Source organism: Chlamydotis macqueenii, chromosome Z, assembly GCF_036417535.1.
Source record: "Chlamydotis macqueenii isolate bChlMac1 chromosome Z, bChlMac1.mat, whole genome shotgun sequence".
Lineage (NCBI taxonomy): Eukaryota > Metazoa > Chordata > Aves > Otidiformes > Otididae > Chlamydotis > Chlamydotis macqueenii.
Window position 1 is genome coordinate 37,586,561 of NC_141593.1, and position 23,720 is coordinate 37,610,280.

General features: G+C 37.7%; 2 protein-coding genes across 2 annotated transcripts in view; both read right to left on the reverse strand.

The window, feature by feature from the left end:
• The window catches only part of ANXA1 (annexin A1), a 419,725-nt gene that overhangs the window by 195,594 nt on the left and 200,411 nt on the right, over positions 1 to 23,720 (reverse strand). The gene's annotated exons all lie outside the window — the stretch shown is intronic.
• The window catches only part of TMC1 (transmembrane channel like 1), a 57,820-nt gene that overhangs the window by 22,226 nt on the left and 11,874 nt on the right, over positions 1 to 23,720 (reverse strand). Inside the window, exons 4-10 of the mRNA XM_086770657.1 lie at positions 19,093 to 19,183; positions 17,740 to 17,821; positions 10,511 to 10,617; positions 9,138 to 9,236; positions 4,718 to 4,860; positions 3,057 to 3,201; positions 826 to 1,020 (exon numbers count right to left, since the gene is read on the reverse strand). Of these exons, the coding sequence (XP_086626783.1) occupies positions 826 to 1,020; positions 3,057 to 3,201; positions 4,718 to 4,860; positions 9,138 to 9,236; positions 10,511 to 10,617; positions 17,740 to 17,821; positions 19,093 to 19,183 (862 nt within the window). The remainder of the gene's footprint in view (positions 1 to 825; positions 1,021 to 3,056; positions 3,202 to 4,717; positions 4,861 to 9,137; positions 9,237 to 10,510; positions 10,618 to 17,739; positions 17,822 to 19,092; positions 19,184 to 23,720) is intronic.

Genomic DNA, 23,720 nt, shown 5'->3' on the forward strand with positions numbered 1-23,720 from the left:
CATCAAGTCACTTAACGCTATCTCAACAACCCAGTTTCTCTGGATTCCAGAGGTGGATGGGTGGAGTTTTTTATGTTACTTTCTCAGTCAGGTTTTGGTGTTGAAAATTAGGGATTGACATTCTATTGTCACCCATCCCAGTAGTTTTGTGAGGCTAGCATCTTTTTGCTTTACCTCAAATCAGGTATCTACTTTACACTCCAGTTCAGAAAATGATCTTTAAGTAACAAACAGCTAATTTTACAACATATACAACAGTGTGTTTACTAAGAAAGTAAAATCTGCCCAGGTTTTCATATAGCAACACGGACTTCAAGTGCTTACTGCACACTGTTACAGCAAACACACTTCGTCTATACACCTCTATCAGGCAGGACTTCATTTGCTCTAGAAGAAAGCAAATTCAGCACAAAAAAAAAAATGGTATTGAACTCTTGGATTGGGCAGCTGGAACTGGAAGGCATGAGTTTCATCCTGTTGCTGCACTGTAGCGTTATATACATGGAGCCCCAAACAACTTTGGATAACCCACACAGCAGTCACTTTGCTTGAAAATATCTTGTGAGTCCATAGGCTGTCTTAAGAGCAAGAAAGAGTAAAGAAAAAACCTCAAATTCAAATTAAATACAAAGGGACATTGGAAAGAACCAACCAAGGAATAATCATTTTAACGAAGTAGGAAGCAGAGAGACAAAAGCAATTCTTCTGTTAAACATTTACCACCCACACTCAGATTATTTAAATTCTCAGAACAAAAATGCAACATGCAGAGTAGAGGAACACAGTTTCAAACCACATCTATTTTAGAAATGCGCTAGAACGAACTTCATTTCTTTCCCACCACCCGTAGTTCTCCAGACCTTCCAGGGCAAATTTCTGGGATCTTCTCACAACAAAAAAGATGAGATAGCCACTCCCAGCAAGCGTGCATAGGGCTAAGAAGTTAGCAAGAACCCTCAGGAATCGAGTCAAGTGAATATTTTCCTCTTTTCGGCTCTCCTGCTCCTCCACGATAGCTTCCTGCACTTGTTAGAAAGAAAGAAAATACTATGAGTAGTTTAATGGTCAAGACCCCACATTGCTTCCCCAGTTGCTAGAACTCACTTAAATAAATTATTAAGATGTGAATGCACACCTGGGCATCATGTTTTGAGATGACCTTATCTTGTCTCATGAAACCTGTTTTGGACCCTGGAAGACCCTGAGGATTTGGCTCCCCAGAGTTCGCTTTGCTTCCGTTGAGCATGTCACCATTGACTTGCATTACACCTGCACTCATGTGCCAAAAGGAAACCAGCATGTCCTGTCAGCTTGCAAGGTGCCATGAGGCCAAGAGACCCAGCGGGAGAAAAGTGTGATTAGTTGTCAGAAAAAGAACTGTCATACTTTAAAAATGTGCATTTGTGAGAAAAGAGAAAAAAAGTTTTATTCTGAAAGTCAGCAATTCAGAAGAAATGAAATTACAGTTTAGATGCACAAATCTCAAAAAAAGGCAAACAGTACACAGCTTCAGACTGCAGAATAAAATGTTCGCCCCACATTTACCCTTGGCTAGGACTGATAAACATTAAGACACTTGTGTAACTATAATCTCCAGCTTCTACTTTCTCCAGCAGAAAGAGCTTTTGCTCTGAAGCGTTCTTCTGAAAAGAGAGTTTGGTTACAGCTTCTCACTTTGGTACAGAGATCAGTTGCCCAGAGAGGAAGCTGAACTACCACGCTGTAATCATTACTCTGCATGGCTCTGCTTTTCTTACAACTTGTGTTTGTTATATAAATGAAAGGAGACTGCAATAGCTCTTGAGCAAAACTCCCACAACCTCACCCAAGCCAAGATTTCATCCTTTCTCTCTGAGGTTCCTTGCTCATTTGCAAAGATCACAGTAAAGCTTCATGAGTTTATTCCTCAAAAATAAGTCTCAGTCTCAACTGATTTGCATTCTTCTCCAAATAACTTTCAGCAACAGACCTTACTGGGTGGGCAGGAAAACCTCCTACTGTTTCAGTGCTTTCAGTCAGTATTTCTTCAATATTTATCTTCCTTGGACCTTTTCTTTCTACTGACTTTGAGTGCATTTATATTTTACACTCACAGCTGGGAGGATGAGCAGCGTGAGGTGGTATATTGGCTATATCATTACGGCAGAAAGGAAGGGTGTTGAATGTGACTGGATAGCGCAGCTAGTGCTTGGTTCTCCATGCTCTATGTATGTTGTCAGTGTGACTACAAGTCTAGCACCTTGTTCATTACCTGGTAACACCTTTCCAGTGTATTCCCTGTACATTATTACATTGAAAATTAAATTTTCCTTTACATGCTACACAGGTGTGTCCCAGTGCAGACACACATTCTTTAACATTCACTGTTTTCACAGCAGTGCATCTCAGATCCTGCCCCAGATTCGTCACACAATGACTCTTGAAATCAACACACCCTGTAAACTGAAAAAAAAGGCCTAAGAGCACCTCGTATTGCCTTGCAAACTGGGCTATACTTCATAATTAATTTGAAAATTAAAAAAAAATCTGTATTATGCAAGGTAAGTAACCTCTTTTTCTTACTGAGAAGCAAGTATATACTCAAAATTCTGAGGCCAACTCTTCTGACATAATGAATAGTCCTTTATAGAGGATCCTATTGCTTTATCTTATGGTATCTCTTCAGTGTAGTGAGAGAAGAAGATAATGTGAGGTTGGCAAAATACCACCAGCATTTTAAAAACAAATTTTTCAAACAGACACCATAGAAACTGGAAGGCATCAGACATGAGAAAAACAACAAAAAAAATATTTTTACAGTAGAATCTTTTTTCCAAAACTAGTACTGCAGTCACAGAGGACACAAAAGATGCTATTAATGCTTTTTTTTCCACAATCAAAAGGAGAAATTAAGATGGTAAGGCACCAAGTCCCAGACTCAGAAGGATATAGAGCTGCCCGGTTCTAGTGCAAACTTCTAGGCCCAGGCACATCTAGAACTAGACCTCAGTTCCATCTGATTCACATCAGTGTGAAAAATAAATTAGATAACCTCTCCTTAGTGAGCTCTATTTTACCTTAAAGCTTGTTGTGATGGAGGCGAACTTATTATCTGCTGTCTCAGGATTGCCAATCAGGTAGTCCCAGCTTGTGAACATTTTCCAGCTGAAATTAAAACTAGTATCATCCCCACCACCTTCTTCATTTGCATTCCTTGCCATTCTATAAAAGCCAGAAAGACACGGGAAGGTCTTGTTAGAACTAGTTCTGCTGTGTAAGCATGATTTTTAAATTGTTCCTAAATTCTAACATGGTTCTGAAAAAAAAACTATATTATTATTACAGTCAATCATGTTATACTATATCTGGAAAGCTCAGTCTGAAAGAAGAAAGAAGGATGGAGATTTTCATATTTAGGTAATTTACAGGCTCACAACATAAATTTTGAAGAGAAAGAATGAATTTGTTTCATTAATACCTCAGAGGAAGACTGCTGGATAAGAAACTCAATAGGAAAACAGTATCAAGAAGATCACTCAAATAGAAAGCTGCAGACTAATGCAATACATTTAGTTAGAGACTTCACAAAGTTAAAAAAAAAAAGTGTTTTAAAATAACAAGCTAGAACAGAAGTTGGCTATACCATAAAAAAAAAAATCACGAATACAGCTTTCTATCTTCCCTTTCATCTCCTATGCACTTATAAACAAGATTTATAACAATATCCACAAATATCAAATTATTTCTTCAGTGATTTGACTTAATCTTGACTACTAACTTCTCTGTTTCAAAGTGTTGTCATTTATGCCATCTTGCTTCTGCATACTTTGTCACTTAATTCAAACCATTAAGCACAAGAATGGAGTATATTAGTAGGGTACAAACCATTTAGCCCTCAGTATTGTATTGATTTCTTGGTCAGGAAAAGGCAATACCTATTTTAAAGCTCACTAATGCAGTAGAGTTATGTCATTAATATCAATGCATTCTACATGTCACATTTTTAACAATCTAGTGAAACACATGCTATCAAATCTAGGAAGAGAATAGTATCACTAGGATACTGTGTGGGCCTTGTTTCACTTGCCCCTATGCTTCCTACTGGTTTAACATTATGTTATTAACATTATATTAAGCACAGTTTTCACAGTGCTGGAGATTATTTAGTGTTCCAGGACATTAAACTCTCACTATGGCCAGTTGCATTAATTCTATATCACTGCACAAATGTGACCTAAACAGTAGTCTTGCTGAGAATCATTTACTGCTGACTGTGAGTTAGACACAGAACTATTTGCCATATGTTTCTTTCCTTCTTGTCTTCTTCCTTCTTAAAAGAATTTAACTCACACAAGGTATCATGAAAGATAGAACAATTTAATTTCCTGGACGTTAGCTGACATTGTGTTAGATGCAGAATATTATGCAAAGATGGACTGACAGCTCTGTTACTTACTTAATGCATTCATTTTTCACTTTGAAGTTGCAAGTGGGAAGTGTTATGTTATTTCAGTAAAGATTTTTCCCACTTCCACAACACTGCAAAACAGCTGCTGGTGCAGAACAATAGATAAATAAATACAGACTGAAGGAACCTTACATGACTTTGACCTTGCACTGTCCTTGCATTGTCCTGCTCTTACAACTATCATATTTTCAAAAGGATAGTCTCAGTGGTCAACAGTGGAATTATTCGCCTTTTTGAACATACTTTATTCCAAGGCCAAGGAGAACTTACGTTCGAATGACAATCATAAAGCTGTAGCCAATAGTCCCAACTCCAACAAGGAAATACGAAAGAGGCATCCTGAACTTAAGCCATCCAATTGTCCTCTGGTTATTGTAATAGCCGTAAAAGAGTACAGAATACTGTGCAAAACCCTGAAAAGTTAGCAAAAATTATATTGTCAGGTCTGTTAAATATGCACATAATGAGAAATTATACCAGTAGCAATGTACTGAAGCATTCATTTCAAGGCATTCAAAACAGTTTTACACATCACTATACTAAACCTCACAGGATGGAAAATCTTTACTTTCATATAGAAAGACTTAAAATATTTCATGCCAACTTTCAAATCTTTTATTTTTAAAACTCTTCACGGGCACTCCATCTACAATTTAATGAGTCAAAACATTTTCAGCCACATACCTCTTGTTGTAAAGACAAAAATACTTTGCATTTAAAATGCCAGATTTTTAACTTAATTTTCACATCTCTAAAATTTACTTGCATAGATAATTTGATATAAAACTCTCATACACCTCTGTCCAGCAATATTGTCTGCTGTTCATTGGGTGATCATTCAATACACATTAATCAATAGTTAGCTACATTTTATGGACAACTGTTTAGTATGCAGAGTTTTTTAACACTTAGATTCCAAGGCTGTAAAAAGTGCAATGCAAGTGTACCTTCTTTCTGAGCAATTCAAAGTTTATCTCCTTTTCCAAAAATCTTAATGAGAATTACCCTCTCTTCTACAGGTCGGACTGCTGTTTTTTCTAAATAATTTACTAAGACATTATTAACTGCAAGCAATTGCTGGTATCTAAAATGACCCAAATAGCTAAACCTTCCTGATAATCCTCAGCTTAGAGCAAGAACTCACCTCCTAGAAATCTGTAATCCACAGCCTTTACAAAGGCAGCTCAGCACATACACAGCAGTGGCAAAGGTCCAACTAGATGTAATGATTTCAAGTCAAATAGGGTACTTGACCATGTAATTGGCGGATAGACCATGCATTATTTTGACACTAATACAGTAAGCTGAGGGTTTTGTAAATTATAAAGCCATTTACTTCTCTTCTGCTTTCCAGTTGGTCATTTTACTTAAGCTGAATAACATCTTTCTCCTAGATATTATCACAAAACATACATTTCATTTATTGGAGCTCTTACTATCTATCAAATGAGACACATTTTGATCTGGAAAACCTAATTCACAACTTTAAGCTGAAAATGAAATATTAATATATGATAAACAGAAATCTTATTCAAAATCCCTTGATTTGTTAATCAATTTTATCTCATTTTTCTTCATATTAGAGTAGCTTTGAGAGATATGCCTAAACATAACAGAAAATAGTATGTTCTCCTCTGATAAGGGAAATATTGTTATAGAACACATTTATTACCAATTAGTAGTAAAACATCTACACCAGTCAGGACACATCCAAATTCAATAGTATGTCTTTTGTGGGTTTTTTGCTCATTAAAGCATCCTATAATTCCATCTTAGCCCAGGTTTCAATACTGCCTAACACAGCTCTGGAGAGCCTTTTAGATTCCTCAGAGTATTAAAATGCTTTTTAACTTGCTATGTTCTGCAAAGTCAGAGATAATTCCGTCAGTTTGTTGTTCCCTGGGCTTTGCCTACAGCATTTCACCATAAGACTTGAAATATATTTAGCTGTGTAAAGGTGTAAAGGTAGGTATGCATGGAAAATCTCTTTCACTCCTTTCTCAGCCTAATATAAAAGAGGGGTGAGATAAGAATATTGGTCAAATTCATTATTGAAATGAGCCTTGAGAATCTCATTTTTTAAGCTCTGGATTATTATCTGAACTGTAAAACATACAATGTTAATACTGAATTCCAAGTAAAGTATATCAACATCCCAAACTGTTTCTCTTTGTTGTGTAAGTCAAATGAGTACAATTTCGAGCTCAAAAAAGCAAAAGATATGTTGAGCTTATATTTTCTTTATTACCTTAAAGATTGGTGGGATTTGGGTGGTTTTTGTTCTTTTTTTAGGATGAAACAATGTTTGCTGATACAGGTTCACTTACTTGTAACTTGGTAGCATACAAGAACTGCTAACAGACGAAAGGTTCTCTTTGCTGTGCTGTTTAATTAAAGATGTCATTGTCTTCAGGGAGTATTTGTCAATCCAACATGCCCCAAGAAAATTATTTTTGCCCCTCAATATTTCAGAGGATCCATCTCTTTCACTGCCCTGTTCTGTGTTTATTACTTTTGCATTTGATCCTTGTGTTAACTACTGCTCTATTATTTACTATACTTTCTTCTTTAAAGCTGTCAGGTCCTGTTTCTGTCAGTTACTACAAACTTCCCATCTCTTTCCACCATCTGTCCTCATTTATCTTTTCTCAAATACATTTATTTTAAAAACTTTGTTCCCATTTTCTGTATAAAGCTTTTCTAATCTCTATTCTCTTTACAAAATCATCAAGTTACTATGATTCCTTTTTCTCCAATGTAAACCTGATGTTTTAATTTCTCCTTTTACAATTTTGTCATCATTATTTAACTTCTCAACTACACATCTAGACGTATTCTTCCTGTCACTCAAATACACAGTTCCTGATGAACCAAATGCAATGTCATTTTATGCAGCAGTCATTGCAAAATGTTACATATGTGGCTTTTCAGAAAGATCTTTGTTCTTTTGTGTCCAAGGAGGATCCTTCACTTTATGTGGCAAAATAAAGCAGAAGTAATCTGTCCACTTTACATACCTTTATAGTCAAAAGACATACAAATATTGTAATTTCTACCTATTATTATATTATTTTATTTAAATTCAGTTGTCTACAGTTAATAAGCCTAAGGGATTTGCTTGTAAATAAGAAAATGGGTATATTCAGTCCAGTTTTTTCCAGTGTTCTACCATCTAACATCTACTAATGTTCTACCATCTAACCATTTTTCCAATGATCTACCATCTAGCTTCAGCTCCACTGATAGTTGAAGATCAAATACAATGCCAAGGAAGCTAAATACAGACCAAAATCTGGCATCATCTGAGTCTCCACGTGAAGGTACTGAGCCACAGAGCAAGGGATCCTGTTTGAGATCTGCGTGTCACAAGAATACGGATCTCTCCACACATTAAACATATTAAGAAATGGCAATCTTAATAAGAAGAATAGACACCATATCCTTTTCATGTTTTTTCGGGAGAGATCAAAGCTGGTCTCCTGTTGGAAAGAGGACAGGTATGAAAATCTGCCTGTGGTCCTCCTGGGATTGCCTGTGCAGACCTCCACAGTCTGTACAGTTCTTGCCACCAGCATGGGTAGAATGGGCTCTCACATTGGCGAAACCTACAGGGAGAGGCCTCTTTTAGATGAGTCGTTCTGCGGACAGCTGGAGAGGCTGAGCTGTAAACTGGAGGAACCTGCGCCTGAGTTTTCCAGGAAATGTATCTGCTTCCAACATCATACTCATGCTGCTGTTGCTAAAACAACTCCTGTACTAAAAGTTATGTGTATGCATAACTCTTTAAAAGTCTTGATACTTCTTACAGAAGGGAAAGACTGCAGCAGATTTAGGGAGAAATCACACTTAATTCAATGGATGCTGCTTCCATTGATCTCAGTGAAAACCTTAACTAGATGATTGCACCCTTTCACAAGTGAGGAGTACCTTCTTTTGACATTGCCTGCATGCTGTAGAGAAACCTAACAGCCTTGTAAGCAATGTATTGTAATACCAAATGTATCATCAGCTGACTTTATGCAAAATTGTGTCATCTTTACATAAAGAGGATAACTACAGAGATATGTCACATGCCAAATTATATAAAACTGTTGTTTACAGGAAGAAAAAGCAGTATGAAATGTTTAGGAATATAGCATCATCTTGTCAGTTCAGAAGGTATAGATCCTGAGGCTAGACTGAACATCACATCAGTTGTGAAGAGTTAAGACATACTTCTCGATTTAGCTAAAATATCTGCATATCCTATGAGAAAAACTAAAAATAGCATTCTTTGTTTTAGAAAAAGCCTAGAGAGCACAATACTGGAATTTATATTACTTATTCTAATTCACACTGTATCCCCAAATTCAGAACCTTAATCAGATAAAAACAGAGGACCAAATTCACCCAGAAGAAATGGAAAGTCAGTACCTAGGGATGTGAATTCAGCTTTGAGACTTTTTCCCATGTGTCTTTGGATTGCTACATATACTGAAATGTGCATGTGGACACTGAGCTTCATTATATGTTTTAGCTGAAGGAAACAGCTATATTCAGAACTTGTGAAAAAAAATACATAAATTAATTCTATTGCCATTTTCTCTTGAAATATTTACTATTAAATGTCTGAATATTATATAATGAAGCAAAAGCCCATAATAATCAGAGACTTCTGTGAATATGCAGTTTTGCAAATTTATACACTTACACTAAAATCCCAGAGAGTAGCAAAGTTCATAGCACTTGCTTCTTCAGCTCTTGGGACGGTTTTTCTAGGTAAAGAGCCATATGGTTTTCCCATCAAAGCCTAGAACCAAAAAAAATAAAAGCAATTTATATTTAAAAGCAAAGTACCAACAAAGGGAGGGGACAGTGATCTGTCATTCTTTAGGAAGACTTCTTTTATGCTCCTTAACTCCTTAGTGAGGATGACCTACTTCACCAATTCTTTTTATTGCTCCTCACATTCATGACTGAAACTACGCTTAAAGTATGCATTAATGGTATTTTCTAAATTTAAAGAGATGTTCCACTAGTATCAATGGATAGTATCAATACATTCAAAGGCAACACGGAAGTCCAGATTCCTCTGATAAGCGGAGTTTGTCTTACGGGCAAGACCAGAACATTCAGTTTTCTTGCATTAAGAATTTTATTGGGTTTTTAATTGAAATGTATGGGAAGATGCTAGGGATTCAGTTTTTGGATTCTGAGAGTCCCACTGCTGCTGGCAAGATGCTTGCTCAGCCACAGTATATGTCCTCACTTGGTCCTTTCCAGGCTTTACCCTGACAACTCTTGGGCACTCTATTGTGGCTTCAATGGAAGATGGATCATGCTATTGAAATGCTGTACTGGGAAGCTATTGGGAATTCCAACCTGACTCTTTCATATCTGCTTACAAGAAGATAAGTAAGAGGATGTGGAATAGTGAAATCAGGGAGGTGGCACAATACCTTTAGTAACATAAAAGCACTCTTTTTAGGAAGACAATGTGTTGGCTGAAAGGAACTAGGAAAGTATTACATTTCACAGAAGTTATTTCTGCCTGAATTCCATCTGCTCTGAGCAGCTTTATAAAGAGTGATGCTGCACACAGGACAAAACATGAGGGGTCTCTCTCATGACTTTACAGCCCTGCTGGGCCTTATCAGCATGTGAGTATTAAGGCAACTGAAAAGGATCCATGATTCCTTAGAAGCCTGGAATGTATCTTTCTATTGCAATGCACATTTTAGTCAAGATACTTCACTTGGCTGCTTCTTAGTCTCAGTTCCTCTCCTCACCTCTCCATAGAGGAGAGGAACCTCTGTGGGTTAGCACCATTCCCCAGGCCATGGGAAGACATTTTCAGGATACAGCCCTACATACATTTTTCTGTCATGTCTAATCCAAGATATCTCTCTGTAGAGACAACTGTCCACAAAGAAAGTACATCTTTACAGCCTTAGTACACCTTAATACTTTTAAATGGAGCATAAAGAGATTACAAATCTATTTAAATGTCCAGTCCTACAAAATCTCACTGGAAAGACAGAAATTCACATAACAGTTTTCAACGATAATTTAAAAGATGCCCACCTCAGGCACCATTACAAGTCCAAAGGTCAGTCCAAAGAGAATCATGTTTATTCCATACATCCAGCGCAAAAATATGAAATAAGATGCTACTGATGAGCCAAAGTGACCTATGAAAAGACGAGATGTGAAAAAGGCAGATAAGTTAGTCCTCTTAGTTATTTTGTATTAAGATGAAGTTGCTCAAAGTTTATTTAAAATAAATAAAATCAGGGGAGGCTTTTCATTTTCTTTATTATCATAATTCTAATAACTTTTTTACAGATTACATACTAGCATTTCCTGACCTGGCAGAGAAAACAGAAACAAAAAAAAATATAGAAGCATTATTTATACGGGGTATATAGAGTCACGTAAAAGCTGTGATATTTACTAATATTAAACTCTCTAGCAGCAGGATTCAAAGAAAATTACATTTAAAAAAATAATTATTTTTTTTTTCTGATGTGTATTCTTGCCATGTTAAGTCAGTACCAGCCCAGTTTTAATAGGAAGCAGCACAGTATTAGCCAGTGGGGATAGCCTTTCCAAGGGCACAAAGTACTTTAAGTGCTGCTGTTGCAGTGCTGACTGGAGTTGTTCACTAGGGAAGAACAAAAAGATCTGTAAGTGCTTGTACCCTTTCTTTCCCTTACTTTGCTATTTATGTGTTCCGCCTACACCCAGGTGTGGATGCAGTCTCATCACCAGCTGCACAGATGAAGCCCTGAATTCCAACCTGTCTAGACCCCTGACCCAGACCTGTGCAAAGAAGAAAAGGCTGCAGGGGAAGCAGTGACTACCAAGGGCCTAACTTGACCAGCACTCTGCAAGTCAGGACAAACAGAAATAACAACTCAGACTCAACCCCAGCTTGCTGCAGTACTGCTCTGCTGAATATAGGACAGCTGGCAGTCATGTTCATCTGTCTGTCAGAATGAGCGAAACACCAGGCTTCAGTTCTGTTATGAGTCCTTCACAGGAAAAACGTGACCTTTCAGCAGGTTTCTTTTCACATGTAGCTAGTTAAGGAGCCTGATGCACTTTGATGGCAAGTAATAAGAAGTAAATATGACTATTCAGAGGAGTTTACATTGATATTTCCACACTATTTTGCAAGCCTTATGACAGATTCTTCCATTCTGTAAAATGAGGTGAATACGGGTGATGCTATTTGGGGCACACATGTGCACATTTTACTATAACAACAAAATCAGTAGAAAAATTAATACACTTAAACTGGTGTAACCCCAGAGTATAAACAGAGACCCACTGGTAAGAGGCATTTATCAGGGCTGTGAAAAGGGAGGAACAAGCCATTCTGTCAAGGATTTCAGCTTTTCAAAATCTGCTTTATTCATCACAGTTCAGAATGAAACCACAATTTTGAAATTTTGCATGAAGAAGTAACCAGTCTTAACAGTGGCCTGCATAGTGGAAAGTCTGGTAGAGGCATAAAGCAAGAGACTTTGAATTAATCAATTTGGCTGTGATACACCAATTATCCAATTACAGTTATGGCCTTTCAGGGTGCTACGGACTCAAACAAATGAGGTGCAGGAAATTAGGAAGATTTCTGATTTTAAGACACTTTTGATACTCTAGACCTCTCCGTGCTGCATTAGTTCTTTTGCTTGAATGTTGATATCCCCATTCTTTTGGGAATGGCTTATTTTCATGCATTGAGTTATAGTTCTTGTATCAGTCATCCTGATGAAATCACTGCCGTGCATCCATCTGGAACATCTGCAGTAAGCCACTGCATTGGAATTACATGTGTCAGTATGGTTATTGCAAGTAACAACAAACAGGCTGCACATGGGCTTTATTCATTTTCCCCAATAAGGCAAGAACAGCAACCTCTGATAAGTTAAAATACTACCTAAGGATAAGGATAATTTAGCTATGAAGTGCCCTTAGCTACATTTCCAGAGTGGGCCGGTCCAAACAGCAGCAACAGAGAACATGGGAAATGGTACAAGCAGCCTGCACCAGCTGTAAACAAAACTATTTCCAGTTTCACTGGTGTTTTGAATCCACTCTGGAGTGCAACATGTTCCAGGTATGAATTAAAGAGTAATACGTTAGAGTAGACTTTAGCTGTCTTTTCCCACATCCACAGCCTCACCATACTATGCATTGGCATGCATATTGGCATGCAAAGTATAAATTTCAGCAGAGGAATGAAGAGGCTCGCCTTGTTCCAACAGAGCAATGTGTGTTTTCCATAAAGTCCACAGATGTTAGTGAACGTCTATTCTGTAAGGAAAAGAAGTGTCTCTTTTCTAAATATACATAATTCATATACTTATCAACTTCTATCTCTCTGAAACTTCAAAATCCCAGCAGCTGATTCACCTGTTTCTGACACAAGGATGCAGCACAGCAGAGCTTGATACCTGTTATCCTGAAGCTGGGCTCCCTGTGCTGGAAAGGACTTTCATCTTGAAGCAGGGAACCTACCTGAGAGAGCCCAGCACTTCATGCTGATAGTCTTTCTACATAGCTGGCAGCCTGGAAGAGTCAGACCCAATTGAAGAGGCTGTCATAAGAAGGGTCCTATTTGTTATAGTGGGAAGCATTACGAAACTAAATGCAGGTTAAAAATTAGGTTTTTGCTAGGGCTTATATTTAAGTTAGTACTTGTATTTACTAGTTAGTGCTTATATTTAGTGAGTACTTTCCTTTTGATCCTCTAGATTTTACAGTAGGTATCATGATAGTCCTGCACTGATGCTAATTTATAGAGCAAAGACTATTAGTGCTCTGAAACTGTTCTGTTTTGGACAAGTCATGCTTGGTTGTTAAGATGCAGTTTTTTAGAAGGATTGAAGAAGAAATATTATTGTTTCTCAGTGGTTAGAAAATTATCTTTATTTCCCCCATTTTCTACTGTAAACAGCTACTGCTTTGATTCCTTGTGATATTTTTATAAAGAACTCAGTTTGAGATCAGAAAATGCAAATCATCTTCATATTGAGATGACTTATGCCGAGAAGTTAACTCGTTGGAAGCTAACAACAGTAAAGTTTTGCTGAGCAGAAACGATTCCCTCACACAAAGGTGTTTAGCCAGGTGAAGAGTTTTCCTATACAGAGCAGTCTGCAAATAAGTTTGTTCCATTCATGCTCCTGCTGCTTATATTTTCTTTTTTAGCTAGGATCATGCAAGATTCAAACAGAACTTGAAATTTCATAAATTGTTGCCTCTCTTTTAGGTGCTATTGATGTGACCTCTTATATCCTGTTAACACTTAGACTTCTGTGCATAGTGCTTGCCTTTGGAAAGAAAATAGCTTATAGTATAGTATTAGCAGTGATCATAGAGGATTATATAAAAGTTTTACCTCTAGTTTCTTTGGGCTAAGAGGCAGCTTATCTAACTATAATCCTGTCTATTGGAAGGAGCAGAAGCTACCCATGAACATTTACTTTCCAAATGTGTTTCACTCATGAATGAAATATACCAGATAGTTACCTGTGTGTATGCATGTGTCCTGGTAGAAAATTTATCACAAAAGAAACATTAATTTAAAAATGCTAAACTGTGTAGTGACATGGAAAGCAGATGTACAGACCCAACTCTGTGGTGGAGATCTAAGCCAGTGCATTTTGCATTATCAGATTTCCAGGAGTGGTCCAAACAGCCTACCTTTCCTATCTGATGTCATTTGCTGCTTATTTCACTGTACTGTCTCCTCAAAAAATAAGCTGTCATGTGGAGGGGGCTCCTTCCAATTTCCTTTGTGCAACCACATTTTGCCACATCAGACTTCAGCCCATGGCAAATAACTTGACTAAGGACTCACCACAAACAACGCTGTCCAACAACAATATATTTTAAATATTGATCCTGGTGTCCAAGCCTAGTATTCAACTATTTTCTTCAACCACTCCTCAGTATTCTGGGTGGACTGAGGGACCCAGTGGTTACATGTGAGGTGTTGCCTGCGCCAGCAAGATTCTCTAAGGTGTTCGATGTGCTGCATTTAGCAAGTCTTACGCAAAGTCTTAAGCAACCAAAGATATTTTTCTGACAAGTTCTTTATACAGGCACACCCTGTTCATTTTCTGATGTCATGCATTTAAGTCAGTAGTGTTACTGTCATTTTACAAGAGGCTGAACTGAGCCCCAAAAGACAAAGCCATTGATGCTAGGTGTCAAAGGGGAATCAGATTCTTGCTCAGTTTGAAGCCATCTGGAAACATGCCTCCCCTTGCAGAGTTGCTTCTGCTGCTTCTTTAACACAATTGCACATCTGAAGACAGCAATTGTCAAGAACATTTCATTCCCTGGAGTTCATACACACAGGCTGGAAGCTGACTTTGTTGAAGATTCCTCCAATACATTCGGTATTTGATCTCTGGTCAAATCTGGAGATTTTTATCAGAACTTGATGTAAAAAAAAAATGGTTTTACAAATAATCTCATATTGGCTTTGCTAACCTGAAATTTGGAGAATGCAGGGTAATCCTTGACAGCACCATCAGTTTGTTAAATGCCAAGAAGTTGAGGGGCTTTGTCAGCATCATCATTAAGATTACATTGATCCTAGTAGTTCAAATTCACTAATATGAGATACATACTAAGAGCTACTGCTTGGATTAACCAGAATCAAAGAAATTGTTACATAAGTTGTTTGGTTTTTTTTTTTTCTGTAGCAATATTTCAGAGCTGTTCCCTTGACATCAAGCCTTATTCCAGACTGTAGAGTTTTGGACGAAACTGTGGTTTAACTGTACTTCTTAAATTACTAGTAGTCATACAGAGGATTGTTTCTGCAAATAAAAGCAATTGCAGATTGCCTAAGCAATACCCTGAACAGAATAAAAATTAATAGAAAAGAGGTAAACTTCACAATATTCCCCTTTGAGATTATGAAAAGGTACTATCCCACTCTGATTTTGGGACTTTTCAAGCAACAGAAAAAAATTCTACTAATTTCAAATGATAAAATAAATAGATATAAAAGCAGGACTGGAAAAAAAAAAATTACCCTATTCTGGGTGTGTATCCTGATTTTAAAAGGAAATAAATGTGTCTGTTGGAAGGTATTACTAGCAGAAAGCTTGTGCCAGGACTAGTTCTTTACAGAAGCTTGAAGAAATGTCGCTCTCAGAAATCCTCAAGATGTCTAGTACGTGTCCAGACCACTAAGAGACCACATGCACCTTGCTGCTGACTTTGATTTTAATCACACATATGCAGCAGCTTCTTTCTAAATTCCATCTCAAGTGAGCAGATGATTTCTTCAGCAGTCTGTAGACCATGTGTTTAAGGACACCATACAAATTCTCCTTTAGGGTTATTCTGCAGTACAAAACTCCGCAAAATTCACAAATTATCTTTTTCCTGTTCTTCTACTGTTTTGATTATTGCATTTTGATGCAACCCACAAGTTCTTCTAAAGGCAATTTCTCTAAAATCAGTTTCCATTGCACTTTCATCTGCATTTCGTCAGTGGCAGAGCCTCACTCAGGTACTCATGCAGTTAAGACAAATTTCCTTCAAAGAGAGGGCTGCATTCTAACTTCATCAGTGAAACTGAAACACAGAACTGACTTGTGCCAAAAACCTACTCTCAAACATACCTTTAGTATTAACTACAGTGTTTTGTTTATCTTTATGCCTAATATATGGGGACATCTAAGACCATTATTGTTTTCTCTGTGTTGTATTTTATGGTTGAAAATGGGAGAAATAATGCCAAAATATGTCTTACTTAAGGTTCAAGATGATGAAAAAACATCACAGAAATAATTATAGTATAAATACAGACAAAATAAATTGAAGGCAGGCAATAGATAAATCCCAACTCCACTTTTCCAAGATTAACTTTAATATTGGCTCTTTAACTGTTACCTGTATATTTTTATCTGTAAGGTGACTAAAAGTCTCTCAAGGAAATTTTCAACTAGCTATAATATCAAGCTCAATAGCTGTCATAGTTTAGCCTCCCTCAGGACCAAGCTACACAGTCTCTCACTCACTCCCCCCATCCTTCGAGGGAATAGGGGAGAGAGAATAGAACAAAAAAGGTTCAAGGTCTGAGATACGGACAGGGAGAGATCATTGAAGTTATTGTTATGGGCAAAAGAGACTCAACATGGGGAAAACTATTTATTTATCATTATTAATAAAACCAAGAAAGGATAATGAGAAAGAGAACAAAAACAACTTCCCCCAGCCCTCGCTCTTCCCAAGCTTAACTTCATTCCATATTTTCTCAACCTCCTTCCCTCCCCTGAGCAGCACAAGGGGAACAGGGAATGGGGGTTATGGTCAGTCCATCACGCATTGTTTTCAGCCGCTCCTTCCTCCTCAGGGGACAAACTCCTCACATTCCTCCCCTGCTCCAGCATGGCGTCCCACCCACAGGCTACAGTCCTTCTCAGACTGCTCCAGCATTGGTCCTTCTCCACAGGGTGCAGTCCCTCTGGAACAGACTACCCCAGTGGGCCCTCCATGGGCCACAGCCTCCTTCAGGCATCCGAATGCCCCAGCGTGGGGTTCTCCATGGGCTGCAGGTGGATCTCTGCTCCTCTGTGGGCCTCCATGTGCTGCAGGGGCAGAGGCCACCTCACCATGGGCTGCACCATGGGCTGCGGGGAATTCTGGCCAGGAGCAGCATTACTCCTCCCCCTGCTTCTTCACTGACCTTGGTGTCTGCAGCCGTTCCTCTCACAAGGAATTCTTCATAACAGGCAGGCAGACGCCTCTCACGTTCTCTTCACATCTCATCTCCTCTCCACTTTTCACAGCTGGTCCAGGCCGAGTCAGGCCCAGATGGCCGCCCAGCAGGAGGCCAGAGGGTGGGGGCCATGAGGCCCACAAGGCTCATGCCTCCCCGTCTCTGCTCCACTTCAGCTCCTTCACATCTTCTCCTTTTTTTTTTTTTGTTTTTTGTTTTCCCCTTCTTAAATACGTTATCGCAGAGGCGTCATCAGGGAACATTCTGCTACCAATTGGCTCGGCCCTGGCTGACAGCGGGTCCATCCTAGGCCCGGCCGAGTCCACTGAACAAAGGGGAGCAACTTCTAGCAGCTACTTGCAGAAGCTGCCACCGTAGCCCTCCCTCACTAAATAAAACTAACACAATAAATATTAATGAAAAACAAATACTCATTGATTTTATACTACACATTGAATACAGACATGTATTTCTAAAGTATCAAAAAGTAATTTAGCATTTTGTCATGCATTAGGAATATGATACTAGATACTATTCTTTATTACCTTGCATAAGTACTTACTTTCAATCTCCTTAATTTTCATTTCCCAGGGTATGCAGGCTGTCTTAAAATTCTCAAAATCTCTTTGAAATTTCATCCATTTCTGAAAAAAAAGTCAGACATAAAAAAACCCACCATCATCACAGTGCCCAGATGCTCAATTTTCCCTTGAACTAACATAACTCCTTAATCATCCACAGTATCCTTTGGCAGAGCCCACTGCAATAGAAGCACTAGCTTATGAAGAAACATTTCGTTTTATTTGTCTGAATATATCTTGTATTGACTTTGTGTGAGTTCCTATTTGTTCCACAAGAAGAATGATTAAATAATCCTTTCCTTTCATGCCATTCATTTTTTTTAGAATTGTTTCTGAGAATTTAATTTGTTATTTCCTTTGCTATTCAAAATTCAGATCTGGAGCTCAAGCTGTGTCATTTAATTACAATTACTCTGCTCTGTAGTTTATCTGTTGGATAAGTATAACATGTAATTGAGCTTCCTGTGCCCAGCTGAGTTTGAAAGCTAATTATTTTTTGTGAAGATTAATGCTCATGAGATGTGACTACAGACCTGCTTGTAGAAATCCAGCCTAACTAGGGTAAACCTGGCCATAGCAAGTAGTCCTGCCAAATATTCTTAGCATCATTCTGTACCAGCATTTTAATTTGGGGCAAGTGTGCTTTTGAAGTGGATCTTCCAAACTATCTCAATTTACCACACTTACATTTGCCCTGTAAAGCACCATCTTTAAAAAAAAACCATAAAACTAAGCATAAAACTAAGTCAAAAGATTTGTTTGAGGAGTGTAGTTGAGGAGCATGCTAATCCATATCCACTGCTACTAGCTATTTAGTCCTTGGGATCACGCAAGACTTACCCTGAAGAAAGACCTTCCAGAATGTATATTGTGTGGACACTGGGTCCTCAGCAACCTCTGTCTGGCCTTTTGGTCACAATCCTACAGAGCCATATTGCTTCCTAGGATACACATGGCCCTAGAGCCTTTGTTCATTGGAGATGCCTCCAGTATTTTTGCTGTAGGGCAAAAAGATGCTTTTTGATCCTTCACAGAGGGTTGTCTGAAGGGAAAGACTGAGCTTTGAATTCAGTCCACAGAAAAACACCAAGAGGAATTAACTTTCATAAGATTATAAACTTACACAAACACTTCTGAAACAGTTGATTTTTGTCTTGATGGCAAGTCTCAATCAAACTGTGAGCTTGCACTGGAAAACTTTTCATGTGAGAGCAGTGGAAATAAAATGCAAAGAAAGACAAGGAACTTTGTTTTGGAAGATGGGTACATATGGCAATAATCTGCAAAAGGCTCCCTGTTTGCATTACATTAAATTAGAGAAATAATAAATTTACCTTGGTCATCATCACTTTGTATGCATAGAATTTTTTTCCTTTTCCTTTTCCAAGAGCACCTTCAAACTTTTCCACAAAAAGCTGGGCTTCCCTGGAAAATCACAGCAAAAGAGAGATGTAGTTAATGCTAAGGTTAACATGATAATGTCTCTACAACAGCAATGTAATTTTTAATGTGTTCTAAGTCCTCATAGAGTTTTGTATAATCTTGTTCCCTTAGTAATATTTAGAAAGAAAAGCTATAAGATTTTGCATTTCATAGAAGACTAATCATATGTAGTGCAAACAGAACAAGCAACTTCAGTCATCTACTCTAATTCAAATGTATTTGGAGCTCTGAGATCTGCCTACATCCAGTTAATATTATCAAATATTTTCAGTCACAGTGACTTTCTTTTGCAGTTCAGCTGCTGGCAGTTTGTGCCACTTACAAACTGCTGTTCCTCCTGCTACCACATAAATTGTTGTCCAGGTATCTATGGGAAATTCATTTTCATTTTTTTATTTTGTAGATTTGTATACACTAGATCTTTGGTTCCCCTCTGTCTATCCTTCTCAAGACTAGATTTAATTCAATTCTTCAGAGTTTCTGCATTTATCATCTCTAACGGTACCATTCTCAGAATCATTCCTTAGAAATATAGCTTCAGTGGTCCTCAAAAGACTAAGATTTTGTTTATAAAGATATGGAAATTAAATAATACTCTGGTGATACAAATATGAAAGGAAGATTTTAAAATTGTTTTTAAAAGGCATAATGTCCACAGATTAAAACAATAAGCAGGTGAGATCAAGAGCATACTAATATTTCCTCCATTTAATCTAGTTTTCATTCATAAATACGAATTTCATGTGTATCTCTATTAAGAAAATGTGTCCTAAGGACTAAATGTCCTGATCTAAACCACTGGAAAATAGACTAAGAATTCTTATCTGTCAGTGCATGCACAAAACTGTACAACTATTTTATCATTGCACTAACTGACAGCAAAGCATTGTATATTACATTAGATATTACACTAAACACTCGGGAAAGGCAGACCACTGGGAAAATGTTAATTGTGATGCACGTCTCTCTAGAAGCCCTACAGATAAGTACACAGAGTAAAATTAATTTTCATGCTTATATCTTCTGCTCACATAATTTATGTAAGCAAGCAAAAAGTTTGTGTTAAAATGCACAATCTGACAATGGCATTAACAGAATAGTCATGTAGCTGTGATAAAGGAGAATTAGAAATTACATGTGAAGAAGTCTATTAGCTGTGTCATAATTTCTCTTAACTCATGGTTAAAAAATCTCAACATCTTCAAAAATACTCTGTATTTTTAGTAACTACCAATGCTTAGGATGATCTTCATGCTGTCATCTGAAGACCTATTAAAACACTTCCTGACTAGACACCCACTGTACCAGACTCTTTAGCTCGCAGTACCAAGGTTCTGAATAGCCTTTTGTTTCTACACCTCCCAAGATAGTGCAAGATTGAGCTACTTAATTTAGCTTTCCCTCTTTGAGAGATTTGTCTCTTCAAGATCCTTCTGAGCACTCTCACTTTCTGAGTGGTCACACCTAAACCCAACTGATGAGGCATCAGGACAACTGCCAGTTCACCTGACCTCCCCAGGAGTTCAGTATGCCTTTTCCCACTGAGATCCCGTTTTCTCCTTCAAAGACACAGGTTGGCAGAAGCAAAAAGCTACACACAGTGACACAAATCTAAGTCTAATCACTCTTTTTTTTTTTTCTTTTCCCTGTGGCAAAAGGCATGCACAGATTCAGATTAAAAAAAAGATAAAATAGCCAGCCATCACCCTAGCCACACATCCCACCTATTCACCACTTCAAAGTGCTCCTCAGGGATCGAATCAGTGTCTTTTAAGGCTCTAGATCTCTTATTCTCAGTTCTGTGCTTCTGGATCACATTTGTATTCTGGATTTTGGATTCTGATCTTTCTGTACTTTAGCTGACTTTGACACTGACTGAGCCGTCTTTATTTTCCAAGGCACTGTGGGTCCTTTAGAGATTTTCTGGCTCAGCACTCACGTCTTGTTTTTTCATTTTGACTCTCAAAAATTTGTATTCTCAAGTTTCATACTTTCAAATAAGTCAGAGAAAGCAGATTCTTTCAGCTTCATAAAACCCGTGTCCAAGAATCCCTTTTAAATCCATGTCCTCGGGATTTAAAATCTTGTTGCACTGTCAGGAGATACAAGGCAGTCCTAATAGCAGATGGCAGCTTCCTCGTAAACTCAGCAGTCAGTGCTGGAGCAGTACAATAAAAGCAGCCAGAATCAATAAACTGGACATGTACCAGTCTCACAAGTTAGCATATCATATTCTGGACTGAAGAGGAAAACTTTCTACCGCTGCTTGTACCACTAGGTAATTTAATAATTGGAGCTTCATGAAAAATTACTGAAATCAAAACCTATAGAGCTGTAGAAAATCTGTGCTTTCAGTCACTAATTACATGCAGTTATGCTGTAGAATATAAGGATTTCATATTTTAATTTGTTTTATTTTACAGTGAAGCAGTAAATTAGAAATTTAAGGTCGTAATATGAAAACAACCATTATCACATTAAAAAAATCCTCCATAGTGGATATGAATGCATTTTGAATCTGTAACTGAACACAAAAGTTTTCGACAAACATGTTCTGCTATAAAATTAAACCAAGCCAAAATAAGACGGAACTTTCTGCAACGGAAGTAATAAAGAGATTTATTTTGATCTCTTAATCCAAGCCTTCTGTTCACTTGTTTGAAATGTCTTTTTACAAGCTTTTCTACAAAATAAAAAGGGAGTATTTCTTATCCCTGTGTGCCTCCTGGGGTCTCCAACAAGCAATCTTTCAAATTAGAGCATCAGCAGTATTTAAGCTTTTTCTTCAGGACAAACTCAAAACATTGCTTTCTAAGGTGGTAATCTGGATCTCCAGGATTAATACTGCTGGCTTTCCTGAATGCTTCCCTAAGTTTTACTTTTCCAGTGGCTGAGGTTTCTTTTCTCCTTACATTCCTTCTTCCCCAAGACTGCTCCACTCCTGTGTGTGTTGGTTACAGAACTGTTATAAACCACTCCTAAATGTTACTGCTTTATAATCTGTTTTTCTCATATTTTCACTCCATTGGTATGCATTGGACTAAGTTCATCATTGCAGCACAAACAAACCAGACAATGACCTGATACCAGTAAAACTTCTTACTGGGTGGTTACGCATACAGTCAACTGAGTTATACAACAAACCAGAGTACAAAACCAGGTGGATCCGTGCATGCACAGTATTTGTGAAGCTACTTTCACGTTTCCTGAAAGAGGTAAGAAGCAACTCCTTTCATTTTTTAGTGTATTGCTTTCCTGTACTTACAAATTTGTTGTGTAAATCTTGAAAGAAACAACTAAGTCCAAGTGGTGGGCTTACAGTATAATTTTAGTTTTCCATTTACACCGTATCTGCATTCTAATCTAGTTACAATACACTATGATTTTTTAATTAATAAGACTTTTGACATTAATGCATATATTACACTGACCATGACAAGTAGGTGTTTCAAATATGCATTTAAAATTGTGGTTATTAATATTTCCCATTCTTGTGAGGTAATAGCCAAACTAGTCACATAGTTAATAGTTGTTGCATAGTCAATAAAAAAAAGTAGCATAGGCTATATGACCCAAAGAATGGTGGGGAATGGAGTCAAATCCAGTTGGCAGCCGGTCACAAGTGGTGTTCCCCAGGGCTCAGTATTGGGGCCAGTTCTGTCTAATATCTTTATCAATGATCTGGATGAGGGGATCAAGTGCACTCTCAGGAAGTTTGCACATAACACCAAGTTGGGCAGGAGTGTTCATCTGCTTGAGGGCAGGAAGGGTTTGTAGAGGATTGTCAATCATTGAAAAGGCTGCCTGGGGAAGCAGTTGAGTGACTATCCCTGAAGCTACTTAAAAGAAGTGTAGATGTGGCACTTAGGGACATGTTTTTGTGGTGGACTTGTCAGTGTTAGGTTAATGGCTGGACTTGATGATCTTAAAGATCCTTTCCAGCCTAGATGATTCTATGATTCTATGATTATTATGCAGCTTAAATAGTTTTTTTAAAAAAATATATTTTGTGAAAGAAAAGAGTGACATCGCCTTTGGAATAAAGGAAACCAAGTTGCCTTTGATGCTCTACAAGCATGTCTTACCTTCTGGTGTGTGGTTAATTTTATCAATAGTATTCTAAATAGCATTTTCATACTGCTCATTTAGAGAGACTAAGTCTTACAAGGGACCACATGCAAATACGTAGAGCAGTTTTTAAGTGCCCCACAGTAGCCTGTTTGTTAACTGCATCCATGAATATTTGCATGACTTGCATGATCTTATTTCATTGGTAGTTAAATGCAAACCTCAGTAACAATTTGATTCTATGGAAACTTCCCACCAGAGTTTTAATGAAATATCTGAAAAGGAAATTCAATGCAGAAGCAGAGTTTGAAAGAGAGCCTAAGGATAATGAGGCAGAAATATATGTGCAGTTATCTGCAAGGAAGTAATACAGAAACCATAACTACCATATGATGCTGCAGCCATCAAACAGAACATGTTTTCCTTCTCCACCTCAGCTTTTCATCCCTCA